The sequence below is a fragment of the Pteropus medius genome, unplaced genomic scaffold, assembly GCF_902729225.1.
Source record: "Pteropus medius unplaced genomic scaffold, Ma_sr-lr_union100, whole genome shotgun sequence".
In the NCBI taxonomy this organism is placed as follows: Eukaryota; Metazoa; Chordata; class Mammalia; order Chiroptera; family Pteropodidae; genus Pteropus; species Pteropus medius.
Window position 1 is genome coordinate 19,653,034 of NW_024351729.1, and position 17,610 is coordinate 19,670,643.

Sequence of the window (17,610 nt, forward strand, 5' to 3'; positions counted from 1 at the left end):
ATCAAATGGAAATTATCATAACTAAAAAGCAGGCAGTGAAGGTGGTGAAAAGTGTCTGGATTGACAATCAGAAGAAATGGGCTCTATTTCTCCTGCTTCTGGTACTAACTACAAGTGTGAATTTAGGCAACACCATTTAACCTCTCTGGACCTTGGTTTCTCATTTATAAAAAAAAAAAAATGGGATCAGACTTAATGATCTCCAAGTTATCTGTCACTCAAAATGATTCTATAAATCTTAAAATCTAAAATACGCCATTCAAAATTCCTGATAGATTTTTTTACATACTTTGTGATCAATATGAATTCCTCAGTTATTTAACTAAGAGAAACAGTGATATTTCTTACCTGAAAGCTCATTTTCATGTAGCAAATTTTGAAGCTTGCTACAAAGCTGGATCATGCTGTCCAATTGTCTATTTATTTTCACATCTTGTAGCCAGGCTGGAGTATAACACACTGGACATCCAGTTCCAATGCAGTCACTTACACAGTTACTTTAAAAGGATCAAAAATACATAATTATCAACACATTCAACAGAATCTGAATTCCAAAAAATAAACATAAACAGAGTTAAAACAGAAGTAAATGAGGAAAAGGTTTTCTGACAAACAGTAGGTAATTATAAAATATTTGTTAAAACAATGTTTTATGAAAGAGTGTGATACAAGTACACACAGAATCTAAATCTAAAGTTGCTTAGGTAATTTGCATCAAAGAGACTTAACTTGGCCAGATATGAGTCTGCAAATAAATCTATAGCTTCTAAAGCAAGAGTACGGAGGGAGACATAAACAAACATATTTAGTACCTAATGCATAGCAGATATGCATCTCAACCTTTCCTATCCTAAACCTTAACACGGCTTCATAGGAAAACTTAGACTTACGGCAAAGAGACTGAAAAAATATTTTTGTTGTTTTTGGACAAGTGTCTAGAGGCTTTAAAGTAGTTTTTGAGAAAAGATCTTTGGTTCTTTCAGACACTTTTATAATCTGTAGATTCAATTAAATTATCTTGGGTTATTTGTCCAGGATTTACAGTCTTATAGTAAGAAGGGTTTTCTTAACTTTGGAGGTTGGGATTACAAATCCTTTGCAAAGCTGATAAAGACATACATGAGCTCTTGTAGAAAAGGGGGTTCAGAATCTCCCCTGAAATCTCTGTGTGAATTCCAAAATAAGAAACCTATAAATCTATTCCTTTCTTAGCCTCACTAGATGGGCTATATAGCAGGACTGGGTAAAGTAACAGTCATAAAAGCCACGTCTGCCCTCAACACTTCATCTCTTTTCATGTGACGCACTCATTTGTAGGCACAGAGAATTCTTACAATATGAGCTCCCTTCAGAAGAAGTCTGTGGCACTTCTAATCTTTGTATCCTTAGATCCTAGCATGAGTCCTGAATCAAAGCAACTCAGTAAATGTAAAATGAATCTATAAACCATACTGGAGCTGGAAGCAGATCGCTAGATTCGATACATGTAAAATTTCTTTAGCAGAGAAAGGAACTTCTTTGAATTTGTTTGTTTATAGTTAACTTGGAACCCCAATATATAAGTAGGTAAACTGATTCCTCAGGGGATTTAAATCAATGCTGTGCAACACTTAATTATTTGAGAAACACTAGTGAAATGTAATAAAAATCCATTCATCAAAAACGACTGCCTCATTTTCAGATGAAGAAAATGAGACCCAGTCAGTTTAAGACACTTACGCAGCACCATACCAGTACTCAGATCAGCCTACTTTATATATTCCATAATGTTTGTCTTATAATTGTTCACAAATTATTTTGTATACATTAATCCAGAATTCTGGGGAAATACATAATTCCCCAATACATCTGCATAACTCAGTGAGCCAATATTTCTCAAATGACTAATGCATGATGTCATAAAATCATGTTGGGTAAAATATCCATTCAAAGTACAGGATTAAATCAATGGAATTTAATGTAACAGAGTACAAAATGTTCATTGGCATGGTTTTAGATTTCACACTAACAAATTTAAGAAACTATCATTTGCCAAGAAGTGATATAGTATCAAAAAAGAATATCCATAATTATCTAAAATACTCTTCCTTTCTCCAACTACAGATATATGTAAGACCAGATTTTCTTCACGTACTTCAAACAATATATTACAACAGACTGAATACATAGGCAGATATGAGAATTTAGACATCTGCTATTCAGCAAGACAATAAAGTGATTTATAATAATATAAAACAGTGCCTTTCCTCTATTTCTTTGGTCTATAAAATAGTTACTTTTCCCTCCTAAAAAAAAAAAAAAAAGTGTCATTTAAAGTTAGTATCGAATAATATTATTAAGTTTAACTGAATTAGTATTTTTTAAAAGTGTCTTTTATATGGTAAATACACACACACACACACACAGGCTCTATGGGGTTCTCAATTTTTAAAAGTATAAAGTGGTCTGAGACCAAAACTTTTGAATCTCCTTGTCATACGTCTTAAATGACTTATATCTTAAAGTGAGTATCTGGACTACTTTTATCTGGGATTAGCATGAAAGTATCTTGAAACTACACACAAGCAATGATATAAAAGCCTGTGCTCCTACAACCTCCCCCAACTTCTACATTTCAATTAGACTGGATATCAAAACCATCTATTAAAACTGTATTTACAGCGCTGCTCAGCAGTTTTACATAATTCCAAATCTGCAAAGAATACAAATAGCTACCTTAATTCTTAGCAGTTTATGATCAAAATGAACCAAAATTGCACTGAATCGATTCTTTCTTATGTTTATGTCATATACAGATGACCATTTTCTCTTTATAGATGTTCTCATGACTCTCTTAATCTTTCATTGGCTATTTTAAGTCCCAGACCCCTTTAGAATCCAATTAAAGGTCTGGGTCTTGGTCTCTGTCTCTCTCCCTCACACACACTTTACATATAATTTCATGGCGTTTGTTCTGATCCGTCAGCACTCATCTGTTATAAACAATGAGTGCATCAGGGGAAATAAATGAAATCTGCTTGCTACAGAGTGGGAATAGGGAATGGTATCATTTCGTAAGGGGATCACGGGAGGCCTTTTGGAGGAGGTGACATTTGAGCTGATATACAGCCTCAGAAAAATTCAGTAGAAATACATTCCAGAGGAAAGGAACAGCGAATGCCAAGGCCCTGGGGCAGGAGTGAGTCTGACATGTGTCATGTACTGAAAGGAGAAGGTGGCTAGAACGGTGTGCGCCAGGGGAGCGTGGTCTGGCTGGGAGGCAAGAACTTGATCCTGTGCAGAGTCTGGTGGACCTCAGTGCAGAGTTTGGATTCTATTCTCATTATAATAAGAAGCCGCCAAAGGATTTTAAGGAAGGTAATGATATGAATGTGATTTACATTTGTAAGACCACTAACAAGAACGTAGAAAATGGGAAAGGGGACCAGTTATAAACTTATTACGATAGTCTGAGGAGAGATAATATGACAGTAGCTTGGACTAAAGTATAACGATTGTAAACACAGAGAAGAGTGGGAAAATTCAAGATTCAGGGCACATTTTGAGGTAGAAGTCACAGAACTTAATGATGTGAGAAAAGGAAGAAAAGGGGAAGCAGGTATGACTTGTGGTCTCCGCCATGAGCCACACTGCAGTCGGTGGTACACTAATCGCTATGAAGATCACCGAGGCAGAAACAGGTTGAAAGGAATGATGATCAACAGATGTGCCCTGAACATACTAAGTCTGAAATTCCTTTTCATCGTCTGAATAGAGTTAACAGGTACGATTTCCTACCCCCACCCTCCTGCCAGATATGCCCTATATAACAGATCTATATTTCTAGGAACAAAATTGGGACCCCAAGCACAGCTGCCTCCCACACATCCCCTGCCCACTGAAGTCACACAGTAAATTATTTTCATAAGAACTTAAATTTCATATTGCAGTTTATTTAAGCCAGACAGTTTCATAGTCATAACTTGAAATAATTAAAGGATTAATTCAAAGGAGGTTATATTAACCCCGTCTCACAGACAATTAAACTAAGACATTCAATCCTCAAATTGATTTGGCCGGAATAAGAAAGAGGATGATATGAAAATCTAATATTCTAATCTATAAGCTAGGGCATTGATATTATAACATGTATAATTTCATTATAACTGTTATGGCTTGAATCGTGTCCCCCCAAAAAGATGTTGCAGTCTTAACCTCTAGTACCTGTGAATGTGATCTTATTTGAAAATAAAGTCTTTGCAGATAATCAAGTTAAATGAGACCATCAGGGTGAGCCCTAATACAATACAACTGGTATTCTTATAAAAACGGGAAATTTGGACATAGAGGCAGACATGCACTCAAGGGAGAACACTATGTGAACATGAAGCTAGACCAGAGTGATGTATCTACAAGCCGAGGAATGTCAAAGATTGCCAGAAGCCGAAGATTCTCCACCGGAAGGTGGGAAAGAAGCATGAACAGATTCTCCCTCACAGCCCCCAGAAGGAACCAAACCTGCTGATGATATCTGGCTCTCAGACTTCTAGTCTCTAGAACTGAGACAATAAATTTCTATTGCTCTAAGCCACCCAGTTGTTGCTACTCGTTATCGCAGCCCTAGGAAACTAATATAGTATGAACTAGACTTTCGTAATTTGGACAATCTAGATTCAAAACTAACTGGGAAAAAAGACATATTTGAATTATATAATAGATATTAAGTTTTTGCTCCAAGCTTAGGAAAACTATTTATTGAATAAGCTTTATAACTTTGGACAAGTCATCTTCTGAGCTTTGATTTTATATGTAAATTAAGACTGTTATAAAGGTCAAAATGAGATAATGTATAGTAAGTTACTTTGCAGCCTGAGAGTTATACAAACATAAGGAAATCTTATCAATATGATTACATAACTGTTATTACAAAAAAAAAAACATAGTTAATAGGAACTCTATATATGTAGTAACTATATATGCATGATATATGTAATATATCATGTATATCAAGCCAAAACAACTTACCTACAGAAGATGTGCTCACATCCTCCTAAACACACAGGCTCCCTCAGAATATTAGCGCTGTTTGAAGAAAGGAAAACAATCAAGACTTAGTCACTGATAAACAATCTATACCCAACATTTCATAAATCCAAGGTCCAACACTACCATATTTCCCTTTCTCAAAGCAGAAGATATTAAGGATGTATTTGTCTTGGTTCAGCAACATATCTGCTGAACTCAAACAGCAACTACCAAACTCAGTACAAATTATAACATTTTTTATAACATATATACTGAGAAGTCACGGAAAGGAACAGCTCCGTTCAAGCATCTCTGAACCCCTTACAACAGGCAAAATCAACCACTGGCTGCTTCTTTCAACTACTAAGATACATCTTCACCTAACAATCCAAAGTGTAGATCATAAATCTCAAAATTAGACCCACAAGTAGAATGACCATACAGTATACCATCCAAATGAGAGCATTTCTGAGAGCGAAGAGAAGTGATAACTGGGGCAGCAGGTCTAATCCTAAGAAAATTATGGTCCTTACTAATTAAATATACATCAAGTCATTATATTTAAAAGGCATAATGTAGCAAGAGCAAACAGAAGTTTCTAAAGGATTAACATTTTTCTTGTGCTTGGTTTATTACACTAATCCTAGGACCTTCAGCTGTTTACAATATTATTATCCATATACCTCTGTACACATACCCCATATCAATAGTTTTCCACATTTCTTAAAAGATCAAAGGTATCACACTGCACATTTTAACAAATATGAACTTAGAGTAAAAATGAGCTTTTAAAAGAGTGTTAAAAACAGAGTGTGACCCATGTTATTCCAAAGTTACCGAAATGGTGCTGACATTATAAAACCCATTAATTTTTTAAAATTCCCAATATCTGATTTCTCTATCATACCATGTAGGACACAGTGATAAAAATATGACTTGGGATTGCTAGTCACTTTTGTGATTCTGGCAATTAAGATCTCTGTTACAATGTTCATGCTGCTTCTATAATTTTTGTTCATTGTTTGACCTACCAAAACTAATCTCTCCTCTCTCAATCATATTGAATTCTACTTCATTACGAGCTCTACCTCTGAGATCTCAAAAGTGGTGTTACCTCACCTTCTCCCATCACAACATCCTCTGTTTCTTTTATTGCATCACCTTGACCAAACCTCCTCCTTCCGGCTGCTCTCCACCATGAGAGAACTCCATGCAGTCCATTAGCTCCTTGATTCCCAGCCCAGCCCAGGCCACAGAGCTAACTACTTTGGAGCCATCTTTACCACCATCCTGCTTCCTCTGACTTCTCAGACACTCATAGATGCAAATCTATAATGCTAGATAGGCCCCGCAGTCCACTCCTTCCTCACCTGCTGTCAGGCTATTAATAACTATTATAAAAAGGCTTCAAAAGATATAAAAATATGTCTCTATAAATTTATTTGGTAGCTTTTTTAGCTTTGTACCTCTATCAAATTGATGTATTATATGTTCTGTGAGTAAACAAAGAAATGAATAGACAGCTGTTCAAAACAACCTCCATGTTCCTAAATCCCATTAAACTTACTGGAGCCAAATGGTGTGAACTTTTCACAACTTAGGCTCATTCCTACCTCTTCACCCATAATCTTCCCCCTCCCTCCAGGTGCAGAGGAAAAGTTCTCCTTCAGTCACCCTGCTTCTTAAAATGTGCTTCTCTATTTGTCTCTAGATCTCACATCCTCTGTCTCCTAAAGTATTCTATTCTCATCATTATAGCTACCTTTTTCCATCTGCATCTAAACATGCACAGATAATCTCTTTCATTCAACCTAAAAAAATTCTTTAGATCATGCCTCCCACTCTACCTTCTGCCCCAGCTCTCCCCTTCCTTGCAGATATCAGTTCTTAAATAAGTACTCTATACTAGCTAAAAACATCTCCTTACCTTGCTGGCTTTACCTTCCCACTGCTGAAACTGTTCTCCAAAGCATTTTTGGTCCTCATTCTCTCTGACCTCCCTGTCAAATAACACTGACATCACCTTCTTTCCTGAAACCTTTCCTTCCACTGTTTTTTTTTGTTTGTTTGTTTGTTTGTTTGTTTGAATCTACCTATTTCAGCATTTCCTAAGCTGCTTCTTTTCTTATCTATCAATGTAGCCTACCCCCAGGATGCAGTCCACAACAATTTGGCTTTCTCTGAAAATACTCAACTCAATGCCTTAATTCTTCTTTTTCCAAACTTACACTTCCTTCCTAAGATGACTCTGAACCCTTTATCTATAGTTTGTACCCTTTATCCTAGCAATAAGATGCTATAGCATATTTAGTAATAAACCTAATGTCTATGAATAATCGAGCAGTTGCACTAATTCTTCTAATTATTGAGCAAGAATATATTTTTTATTACTCCTAAGACATAAGACCTTAGAAGAGTGAATGGAAAGTATGTGCATGTGTGTGTATTGGGGGAAGGAGTAGGGAGAGGGAAGTGTCAACTTCAAAGGAAGGGCCTGAAGGAAACCAAAGTTTTGCCACTCTAAAATATGCCTCTTAGGGTATTGTTTTTAAGCTAGTTATTAAGAAACAAAAGACCCAGAAAGAACCTTTGACACTCCCCCTTACCTGCCTAAAGGAATTTAGATAGAAAAACCTGCTTCAGGAAGGGAACAATACTTTAGCATCATAATATAAACTAAAGATGACAGACAGACAAAGAGGAATGTAGCAACAAAGCCCGTTTGTAGAACCTTCTTCTGTGTCCCATCGTTTCTGGGTGGTCCAGCAAGAATTTGATTACATGTTTGCTCTCTCTCAGCTACCTGTAAATTGCCTACCTCCCCTTTGAAACCCCTGACCCCTTCTTTCTTCTCCTTTGTCCAAAATGGCAAATAAACCTCAACTGTCCAAGGTGTCTTTTTGAGTCTTATGTCTCATGGCTCACTCACATGTACATCTGTAATAAATTTTGGACACTTTCTCTTGTTAATCTGTTTTATGTTAATTTGATTTATTAGCCCAGCTAGAAAATTGGGAAGGAATTGGGGGGGGGTTATTGATATTTTTTTACACCTGCAAAAGCTCAAAGGAGATACACTACACAAAGGGTGGCACTGATCTGTGTAAAAGCCAAGCTTTCTGACAATGCCTAGAGCTTAGATGAGAAGATATACTGAAGTGAAAGAATTTTATTACAGTCAGGTAATATTTATCAAAATTGTAAATGCATCCAACTTTACCTCAACTATTCCACTGCCAGGAATTTATCCTGGAGATCCACGTGAATGCCTGCAAAACTGAAAATTCAAAATGCCAAAGGTATCTAAACAAGATACCAAAGCTTCCATCAATTAAGATATAGTAAGATTGTCATATATTTTTAAAGAAATCAGAATAGCATAAGAATGTCAAGGGTAACAAGGGATGCCTGGCCATCAAAATAATAATTGAACATTTTATACTTTTAACTCTATATCCAGTCATTTTCAAAGTTAATATATAATAGGTAATAAGAAAACTCATCTTTCAGAGTGGAAAGTTAGGAAGCTAATAAATGATGTCTAAAATGGAAAAATATCAAGAACTAGCAATAAGAACATTATTTGGAAATGCAGAATGCTTGAACTAAAAAAGACGAAAGAGGTTGTGTCTAGAGTATAGAACTCAAGGGTGATAAGGAATGAGGCAAAAGAATATTTTCATTATAGTCTGTCCTACTGACCTTACAACTGTGTTCATGTATAATTTTAATTAAAATATTTTAAATGTAAAGGCACTTGGACAAGAATATTCACTCCAGCCTTGCTTATTACAGCAAAAGTCAGGGAACAATCTGAATTTCTACAAACAAGGAAATGGTTAAATAAGTCACGACACATCACCTAATGTACGATATCCTCTCATCTGAGGTATATAATACTTATATAGAGAATTCCTTAAAAGATACATAAGAAATAGTGAGTTCTTAAAGAAGGGGACTCAGACCTACTTGTCATTCATTTATGAATATTTAATGACTATATACCATATTCTTTTAATTTTTTGGCATGTGTATATTACTTTCAATTTTCTTAAAACTCAATACTAGAAAGTTCTTCACAATCTGGTAACTCACAAGCCAGACAACCGTGGGGGTACAAAAATAACTTTTCCCCCACCTAAGTTCTTCTAGCTGGGCAAATAATCAAATTAACATGAGACAGATAAATAGAGAAAATGCCCAATGTTTATTAGGGATGTACACGTGGAGGCCGGATGAGACATGAGATCCAAAAAAGATACACTGGGCAGGAGAGGTTTATATGCCATTTTGGACAAAGGAGAAGGGGGCAGGAGTCTGGGATTTCAAAAAGAAAGTAGGCAATTTACAGGTAGCTGAGGAAGAGCAACCATGTGGTAAACAAATTCTTGTTTACCCAGAAACAATGGGACAAAGAAGTAAGTTCAACAAACAGGCTTTGCTAGACTTCTTCCTGTCTGCCATACTTAATTCATGTGCATTAAGGCAGCGGTCTCCAACCTTTTTGGTACCAGAGATCAGTGCTCTTATGAGAATCCAATGCCTGATGATCTGAGGTGGAGCTGAGGCGCTGATGCTAGTGCTGGAGAGCAGCTGCAAATACAGATGAAGCTTCGCTCCCTCACCCGCTGCTCACCTCCTGCTGTGCGGCCCGGTTCCTAACAGTCAGACCAGTATGGGTTGTGGCCCAGGACTGGGGACCCTGGACCCCTGTGCTGAGGTGAATATGCTACGGTTCCCTCCCTTAAGCAGGTTTTTCTATCTGAATTCCTTTAGGCAGGTACGAGAAGAAGGTGAAAGGTTCTTTCTGAATCTTATGTTTCTAAATAACCAGCTTAAAATCAATACCCCAAAAGGCATATTTGGGGGTGGCAAAACTTCAGTCCTCCTCACAACCTCACTGTTCCTCAACAAAAACTCCGTGTCGGGAACATTTCTCTAATATCCTATGTCCAACAAGCCCATAACTGCTCAGACTTTTCTTTCCCCCGATCCAAAATATACTTCTGCCATCCCCAAAACTATTTAAACCCAACACATTATCCAAAAACTGACACTAATAAAAGTGACACTAACCAAGGAAGCACAGGAATTCTTGGCTTTTAGTTCCCATGCCATCGCTTACAGAAAATCTGTATCCTGCACCAGACACGAAAAGAACACAAAAATCTTAACTTCCACAGCTGAAAGTCTTTTTCAAAAGAAAGGGTTTATTAAGCCATTGCTAACAAAAAAGAAGACAGGTCTCGGAGCATGAAATCTAAAACACCAGCAGTGTGGCCAGGTAGAAAAGACAGTCCTGTCTCTCGTCCTGAGTTTTGCAAGTGTTTTCACACATCGAGTAGGGGGTAAAAAGATGTAAACCATTCTAAGAGAATGTACTTTAGCTACAGACAGAAAAGAGGGGAGAAGGTGAAGCAGAGTCTGCAGCAGAGTCCGCAGAGCTCACATGTAAAGAAAAAGCAGAGGCTCCCGGGGGCCACAGTGCCTGGCTATTCCCTCTTTTCGATAATCTTGGAAACAGCCGCCTGAATTTATATAATTTCAACTTACACTAAAAAGTGTGAGCAGTCTGACGTTGGTTTTGCACTGCAGTTGTTAACTGACTCTTTTTTGTCTCTTCCTTCCACCCTCTGGCCCGCTATAATCTGGGAAATCTCAGAATTTTCTCCTTGTTGACACAAAGCTGACTGAGTCATATTCTTTCCTAAGGAGTTTATAATCTAGCTAGGTAGTTTTATAAGTTATTATATGACCTAAAAGAGTTACAAAATGCTCTGAAGTTCCAGAGAGATGGCACCTTAGTTGAGACTCTGGAAATCAGTGATGAAAACAAAATATTTTATATTTTTATCTGCCCAATTTTCCCCCTCCCCCCTTTTTTTGTCTTAAAATATATTGTAGCCCTACAGACAAGACACTTTCATTTTTTTTTTGAGCTCCCCAACCCACTATTACCTACCTAATATGGTGCTTTACAAAGAGCAGGATTGCACACAAAAATGCATTTATACAATTCTATTTGATCCTTCTCCTATTTTTTGTTTGATATACATACATATTAGAAAGAAAAAAAAACTGAAAGAATAAGAAAAGGTATTTGCATGGTAACAGGATTTTTGTACCTTGAAAATTCAGCTACTCTTACTTCTTCCCACCTTCATTCTTCTGTTACTTTATGTGCAGTTGATTTGGAAAGCTCAGTGTGGTCAAAGGATTATAACTTAGGGAAGAACTAAGTAGTGAGAACAAAACATTTTTTTTTAAACAGGGTCCTACTGATAAAAAAAAAATGCTTTGCAAAGAAAAAAAAGAAAGTAAATTCAGTTGAGAATACAAGGCGGACCTATTTCTTAACTGAATGGCTCCCTAAGCTTCCATAAGACATCAACAGCTATTTAATATTAGGCAAGATAACTACCACAGTGCTCTTATATTCTAGAAAATCTCCAAGGTATTTTTAAGTGTAGAGCGACATATTTAACACTAAAATACACAGGTTCTCCAAGCCAATTAAACAACTTGTGTTTATCTTTAGGAGAATGAACAAAATTGTTAACAAGTAAGGGATCTGGATAATGACACAGAGCATCTTATTTTGTATAGTTATTTTATATGCCAGATTCAAGCACATCACGTGAGAACAATAAGAATCATGTCTAATTATTCAGTGTCAATAACTACTGAATAAATCAATGAGTCAAATATCTCAAAGTCAAATGGACAACAGAATTCTATTAATGACTGTAATAGAATCTACCATGAGAAAGATAAGCCACAGAGAAAATCATGTACATTCAATTCAAATAGTTTGTTATTCTATCTTCTATTCCCTTTCCTCTAAAGCAAAATAGTAACTGCAGATATTCCTCTGTCCTTAAGGTTTCACCTCTGCCACCTGATGCTCACATACTGAGTTGATTTTAAGGCTCAACAGTGACATTTGTCTTTATACTCTTGTCCCTGTTCACTTCCAAAAGTATGCTTTCAATTACCATCTATATGCAGATGACTCGAATTTCCATTACCAGTCTAAAATCTCTCCTCTGAGCCCCAAACCTGTAGAACAGTAACTTCACTTGTAAGACCATTCCCCATGCTATGGGGGACAGTATTAAAGGGTGCTCAATATGTCTGGTAAGTTTCTCTAGTGGTTACAAGCCATAAATAACACCAAGTATGTGTAGGCCTGTAATGGGACTGTTCCTGTCCTGGTTCTAGCTCTAATTCTCAGAGGGTAAGACCTGTACCTTCTACATAAGCCCTGAGACCTCAGTCACTGTTTGCTATGTGATATTAACCCAGGAACCTATGGAACATTCTTGGTGACTCAAGTGAATTAACCAGGTCCTTCTAGTATTTCCACCTGCAAAGGCCCCTTAAATTGGATCCTAACTTAACCTAAATAAATTCTTCCATGTGCTAATTTAACAAACACTAAGAAACATGGCTAGTACTGTGGCTACAAATGTGAACCTGTCTTTGTGAAATGTGTAGTATAAATAACACTGACATCAATCAAAGAATCGAAATTCCATGTAAGTAAATAAATCCCACAATTTGAAGGGATATGATACATACTGAACACCAGTGATTTGTGCCCTTTTCTGTGTATTAAACTTCAGAAAAAAAGTTTTGAACAGAATTTTGCATCCAGTGACACTAATAATTTTGGAATCCACAAAGCAGTGGGAGCCTTAAAAATCAATTAGTCTATTTTCGTCATTTTATAGATGAGGACACCCGAGCCTCAGGAAAGTTACACAAATTGCTCTCTTTAGGAAGTAACTACAGGCACACCTTGGAGATACTTCAGATTTGGTTCCAGACTACCACAGTAAACCATCACAATAAAACAAATCAGAATCTTTTTGCTGGTAAAGGGTCTTGCCTTCAATTTGTTAAAAAATGCAACATCTGTGGAGTGCAATAAAGCAAGGTATGCCTGTATCTGAACCAACCGTATGCCTGTATCTGAACCAAATCACTCTATGATTTGATCTCTTCTTAATTCTCTGCCCACCCGACTGACTCTACTTTTATTCTACAATACTTTTTAGTATACTTGCTAATAATCCCTTATCTGGCCTCATCTATAAAAATCCATCCAAAGCCAAATTCAAAAGCCCATGAAGCTTTCCTCCACTGGCTCCATGCAAGTACTCTTCTCTGCATCCCTTTGGCCTTCATCATAATTTACTCTGAACTGAGTGTACATTTCATCCCTTATAATTAAGCATATGCTCCTTAAGGGTAGAAAATGTCTCACCAGTACCCCAGCGATTGCTTGTTAAATAATGAATGAATAAGCATCGCCAGAGCAAATCAAAGGCAGCAATCCCATTTAAGGATCAATGGCTAAACCAATGCCTCTCAATATTTGAAACTCCTGAAGAAAGGCAAAAGCTGAATGCTGGAGTCAGGATCTATCCTTTTTTTTTTTACACTCATATAGCACTTAGAACCTAACAGGCACTGTTCTAACTACCTCATAAATATTAACTCATGAAATACATACAACAACCTTATACACTAGAAACTAATTCATTTTGCAGATGAAGAAAAAGGAGCATGCGAAAATGAAATAATTTGTCCCAAATCCCTGAGTCAGGATTTGAAGCTTAGGTCCAAAATCCATGCTCTTAACCACTAAGCTATACTCACTCTGCCTCAAAACCTGATTGCCTATCAAATGACAAGAGATAATTCAGAAAAATAAAATCATCTATCCTAAAAATCACAAGCTTACTTTTTGACATTTTACTAAAAGCTGATTTAAAAGGTGCTTAGAATTCCAAGTTACAATTGTCATAGATGCTAACCCCCACCCCAAAAAAATGTCAAGGTACCCAATTATTTTAATTCACCAAACAATATCCAATATCACGACACTTAGGCTTTTACACTGCAACTCCTATTATCGTTTCCTGCTTCCTTTTGGAACACATTATTACTATGCTTTCTGATAACCTCTCAAATGATAGCCTTCCTGTCTCATTTTCCCAAATTTTTAAATAGCTTCTATCTGGTTGTAAGGCTTGGACCTTACACAAATGTCACGTCTGGCCTCTTGAACAATTTTAGCAGCTTCACCTAGGAGCCATACTAATGTTAAAGGTCAAAAAAAGATGCCCTATAATGTACCAATCCACCCTCACCAGCAAGTAATGCATGCTGCAAGACAGATTCAACATGCTACACAAGACAGGTGACAGCTGGGGAACATGGGATAGATGACAGCTGCAAACTGAACGTGAGAGTAATCCAGGTAATCACTAGTCCACTGGGTAGAACTCTGAAACTCTGTAAAAGGACATACTGACACATAATTCCTAATACTATGACATTGCTCTGAATGGTGGGTAGCAAAAGCAAGAAGCAGGCCATGCTGAGTTGCTCCTTTCCACAATGATGTCAGACAGTTGCTAGGCAAAGGCAGAGGTGAAAAGAATGTTGCTTTATCATCCTATGGGTAAGGAGCAACTGGCTATGCTTTATTCACTACAGATAGTGCCAAACGTGCAGAGGTAACAAGAGAGGAACACAAAATCATTTCTAAATATCAAATCTCATGTGATAAAAATTTTATACCAAAAAGGATTTTTAAACTTAAGACATTTACCTATTAAAACAGAGTTTAGCTAACTATTGCCTAAGTTTCAAATCAAGCCAGTAGGCTGTTTTCGTACAGCTCTTGAGCTAAAAAATGTTTTTTTGCATTTTTAAGAGCTGTAAAACAAAAATATTAAGAACAGAGACCGTAGCCAGCAAAGCCTAAAATATTTACTTATGACCTTCTACAGAAAGTTTGCAGAGCCTTATGTTAAAATATGCATTCAAAGAAACAGTTGATTTAGTTAATCTATCAGTAGTTCATATATTTATTTTTCAAAAAATCGCTGCAGTTCAACATCACTCTCCAGCCAAATTGTATTAGAAGTCAGGACCTAGCTATTGATGTCTACTTTCAGTCCTGTGGCTCTTATTGTCTGATCACTTCAGAAACATACTTGATAGGGAATAAAAAGTGAAACTTTTTATTCAATCTATAGATTATTCATGTCACCTATATATTGTCTCCCCCAAACCATTCAGCAGACTATGCCATCTTGTATTTTTATAAGACACCTAATACTTATCACTTATTCTATGACAACCACATTTAACACTTTACATATATAATTTCAATTAGTTTCTTCCCTCCCATTGAATTTTACATTCGTAAGGGTTGGAATTTTTTTTTGTTTCTTGTTTTTTCCTCGCTTTGTTCACTAATAAATTCCAAATGCCTGGAACATTGTCTGGCACTTTGCAAGTGCTCAATATATATATATTTTTAATTTATGAGCACTATCATAACTCAGATAGGAAAAGTGAGGCACAGAGAGGTTGAATGACTTGGGCCATTCAATAATGTCAAAGCTGGAACCTGAAATTAGGCAGCTTGACTGTACAGTCTAAGTGAAGCACAATACGGCTGCCCTTCCATACAGAAATGTCTCATCTAAATGTCTAACTTTTGTTGAATGGACTATTCAGGCATGACGATTGCTCCTACATAACAACGAGCAGAGTTAGTTTTAAATTTCTTATTCTCATATGGATGATCTCTGTCCTATGAGAAACACACAACTCTGAATGTCTTCATGTACTCATCCTAGCGAAAGTTCCACTTTTCTAAGGAGTGCAACGATGTTATTTCGTCATAGGTTTTAAAGTTTTTGTAAAATGAAATGTAAGTGCAAAACTCTGATAGTTAAGTCCTTTTTTACTTCTAGAGAAAAAGCTGCTATGTTACTTATACTTTATGTATAACTAAGTTCTGCAAGTTGGAAATTAAGAGGGAAAAAAGCAAAATGAAATCTAAAAAAGAAATATGGTCGGGACAGCTACAAGAGGAGAGAAAACCTGCCAGAGTGATAATGATGCAGAAATCCTGAGTTGTGCACAGAGCAAGTGTCAATAAATGCTTTTGGAAGAAATGAAAAGTGAGACAAGCCCTTGTTGGATTTTATAAAACTTCTGGGTTTCTACACTAGGAAGAGCTACTGGAAAAGGAGAAGTAAAAAGTACAGTCATGAAAATAATGTTTTCAGATGGAATGAAAACCTTAGAACTCACATGGTGTTACAGCATGGGGAAAATAAGAAGCGAAAACTGATAATAAGTGCATTTCTAAGAGCTGGAACCCCAAGCCATACAATCTTTTGACCAATCCAAGGAAATGAGAAACTGAATGGCTGTCTTCAATCTACCTCCAGTTAGGGTCCCCAAAACTCTCTTTCCCCCCCGCAAAAAAAAAGCTGCCACGGAGAAAAGGTCAAAGAGGCCAGCTAAGCAAAGGTAAGAGCTACTTCAAACTTAGCATCCCACAGTTTAAGATTCTGGAATTGTCACAAGAATCCGGGATCCTGTGAAAAGTGCAGTCTCTTAGCTCCGCCCCGGCGCTACAGATTCAAACTCTGGAGGCGGGGCCGGGGATCCGAATTTTTAACCACACCTTCAGACGATTCTCAAGCGCGTTAAAGTTCGAGAACTACCATCTCTGTTGGGTTTGGTGCCAGAAAAGGCTAGAAAGCCACCCGGGGGGATAATTCACACCAGATCCCTAGGCAGGTACTGACTCTGCTGCCCGCCCGATTGCAGGACCGCAACAGAAAGAGACCGGAGGTTTGAAAAGATCTCCCGCCCCCCGGGAGCGAGGGAACCCCTGCCTCCGCTGCCGCCCTCGCGGCAAACCCCCCGAAGGTCCATCTTTACCAACGCGAGCAGCGCAGCAGCTTCTCCAGCCGGTCAAGCGCGGCGCGGCTGTGGGCCCAGGCCCCGCCACTCGCCGGCTCCATGGCGGGCGCGGGTCGCGGCTGGTTCCCCGAGCGGACCCTCGGCCGGCGGTTCCCCAGCATCGCCCCGCCTTCGCGGGAAAGGCTCCTCGGAGAACGGGCGACAGGGCGAACTCGGAAAACGACCGAGACGCCGCAGGCCTGCGACAGGACCCCCAAAGCCGGGTCCCAGCGATTCCCGCCTCTCAGCCCGCAGGACGCCTGAGGGACGGGACCAATGAAACGCGCCAGAAGTCCCGGCGCGCGGGACCGGGAGGGGTGGGGCCGCGAGCGCACGCCTAAGGGCTGGTGGGCGGGGCCTCAGGGAGGGGCGGGGCTGCGGTAGTACGCCTGAGTTTGGCGGGAAGGGGGCGGGTCCAGGGAACGTCCCCTCTTGTAGGAATAAAGGCAAGAATGAAAAGTCCTCGCTTTCCTGGGACCCTCAGCCGAACTTAACCGATGAAAAATCACAAACCGAGGAACGTTTAGTTGAGCGTTATCTGTAAGGAGTGCTGTCTTGATTACTGTCGAACTTGGAAACGCTTCGCTCATGACACCAAAAGTGGTACTCTTTTATTTATAAGAAAGTAACATTTTTCTCCTCTCTACCCTAGCTTTTTGTCTTTAAGAATGTGTCTACCCTCCTCATTAGGCTCTTTCACTGACCACCATATTTTACAGATAACATCTATTGAGCTCCCCTCCACTCTCCACATCAATCCATTGTTAAATCCATGTATTTTCCCCCATAATCTCAAATCTGCCTACGTCTTTCCATCTTCACAAC

General features: G+C 38.1%; 1 protein-coding gene across 2 annotated transcripts in view; it reads right to left on the minus strand.

Annotated features, from left to right (window-relative positions):
• Positions 1–16,984, minus strand: part of BARD1 (BRCA1 associated RING domain 1) — a 71,519-nt gene extending 54,535 nt beyond the window's left edge. The window contains exons 1-3 of one of the 2 annotated variants that reach the window (XM_039844710.1): positions 16,765–16,984; positions 5,005–5,061; positions 349–497 (exon numbers count right to left, since the gene is read on the minus strand). In XM_039844710.1, the coding sequence (XP_039700644.1) occupies positions 349–497; positions 5,005–5,061; positions 16,765–16,907 (349 nt within the window). In that variant the 5' untranslated portion in view covers positions 16,908–16,984. The remainder of the gene's footprint in view (positions 1–348; positions 498–5,004; positions 5,062–16,764) is intronic. The other variant, XM_039844711.1, reaches the window with a different exon arrangement.
• Positions 16,985–17,610: the final 626 nt, after the last annotated feature.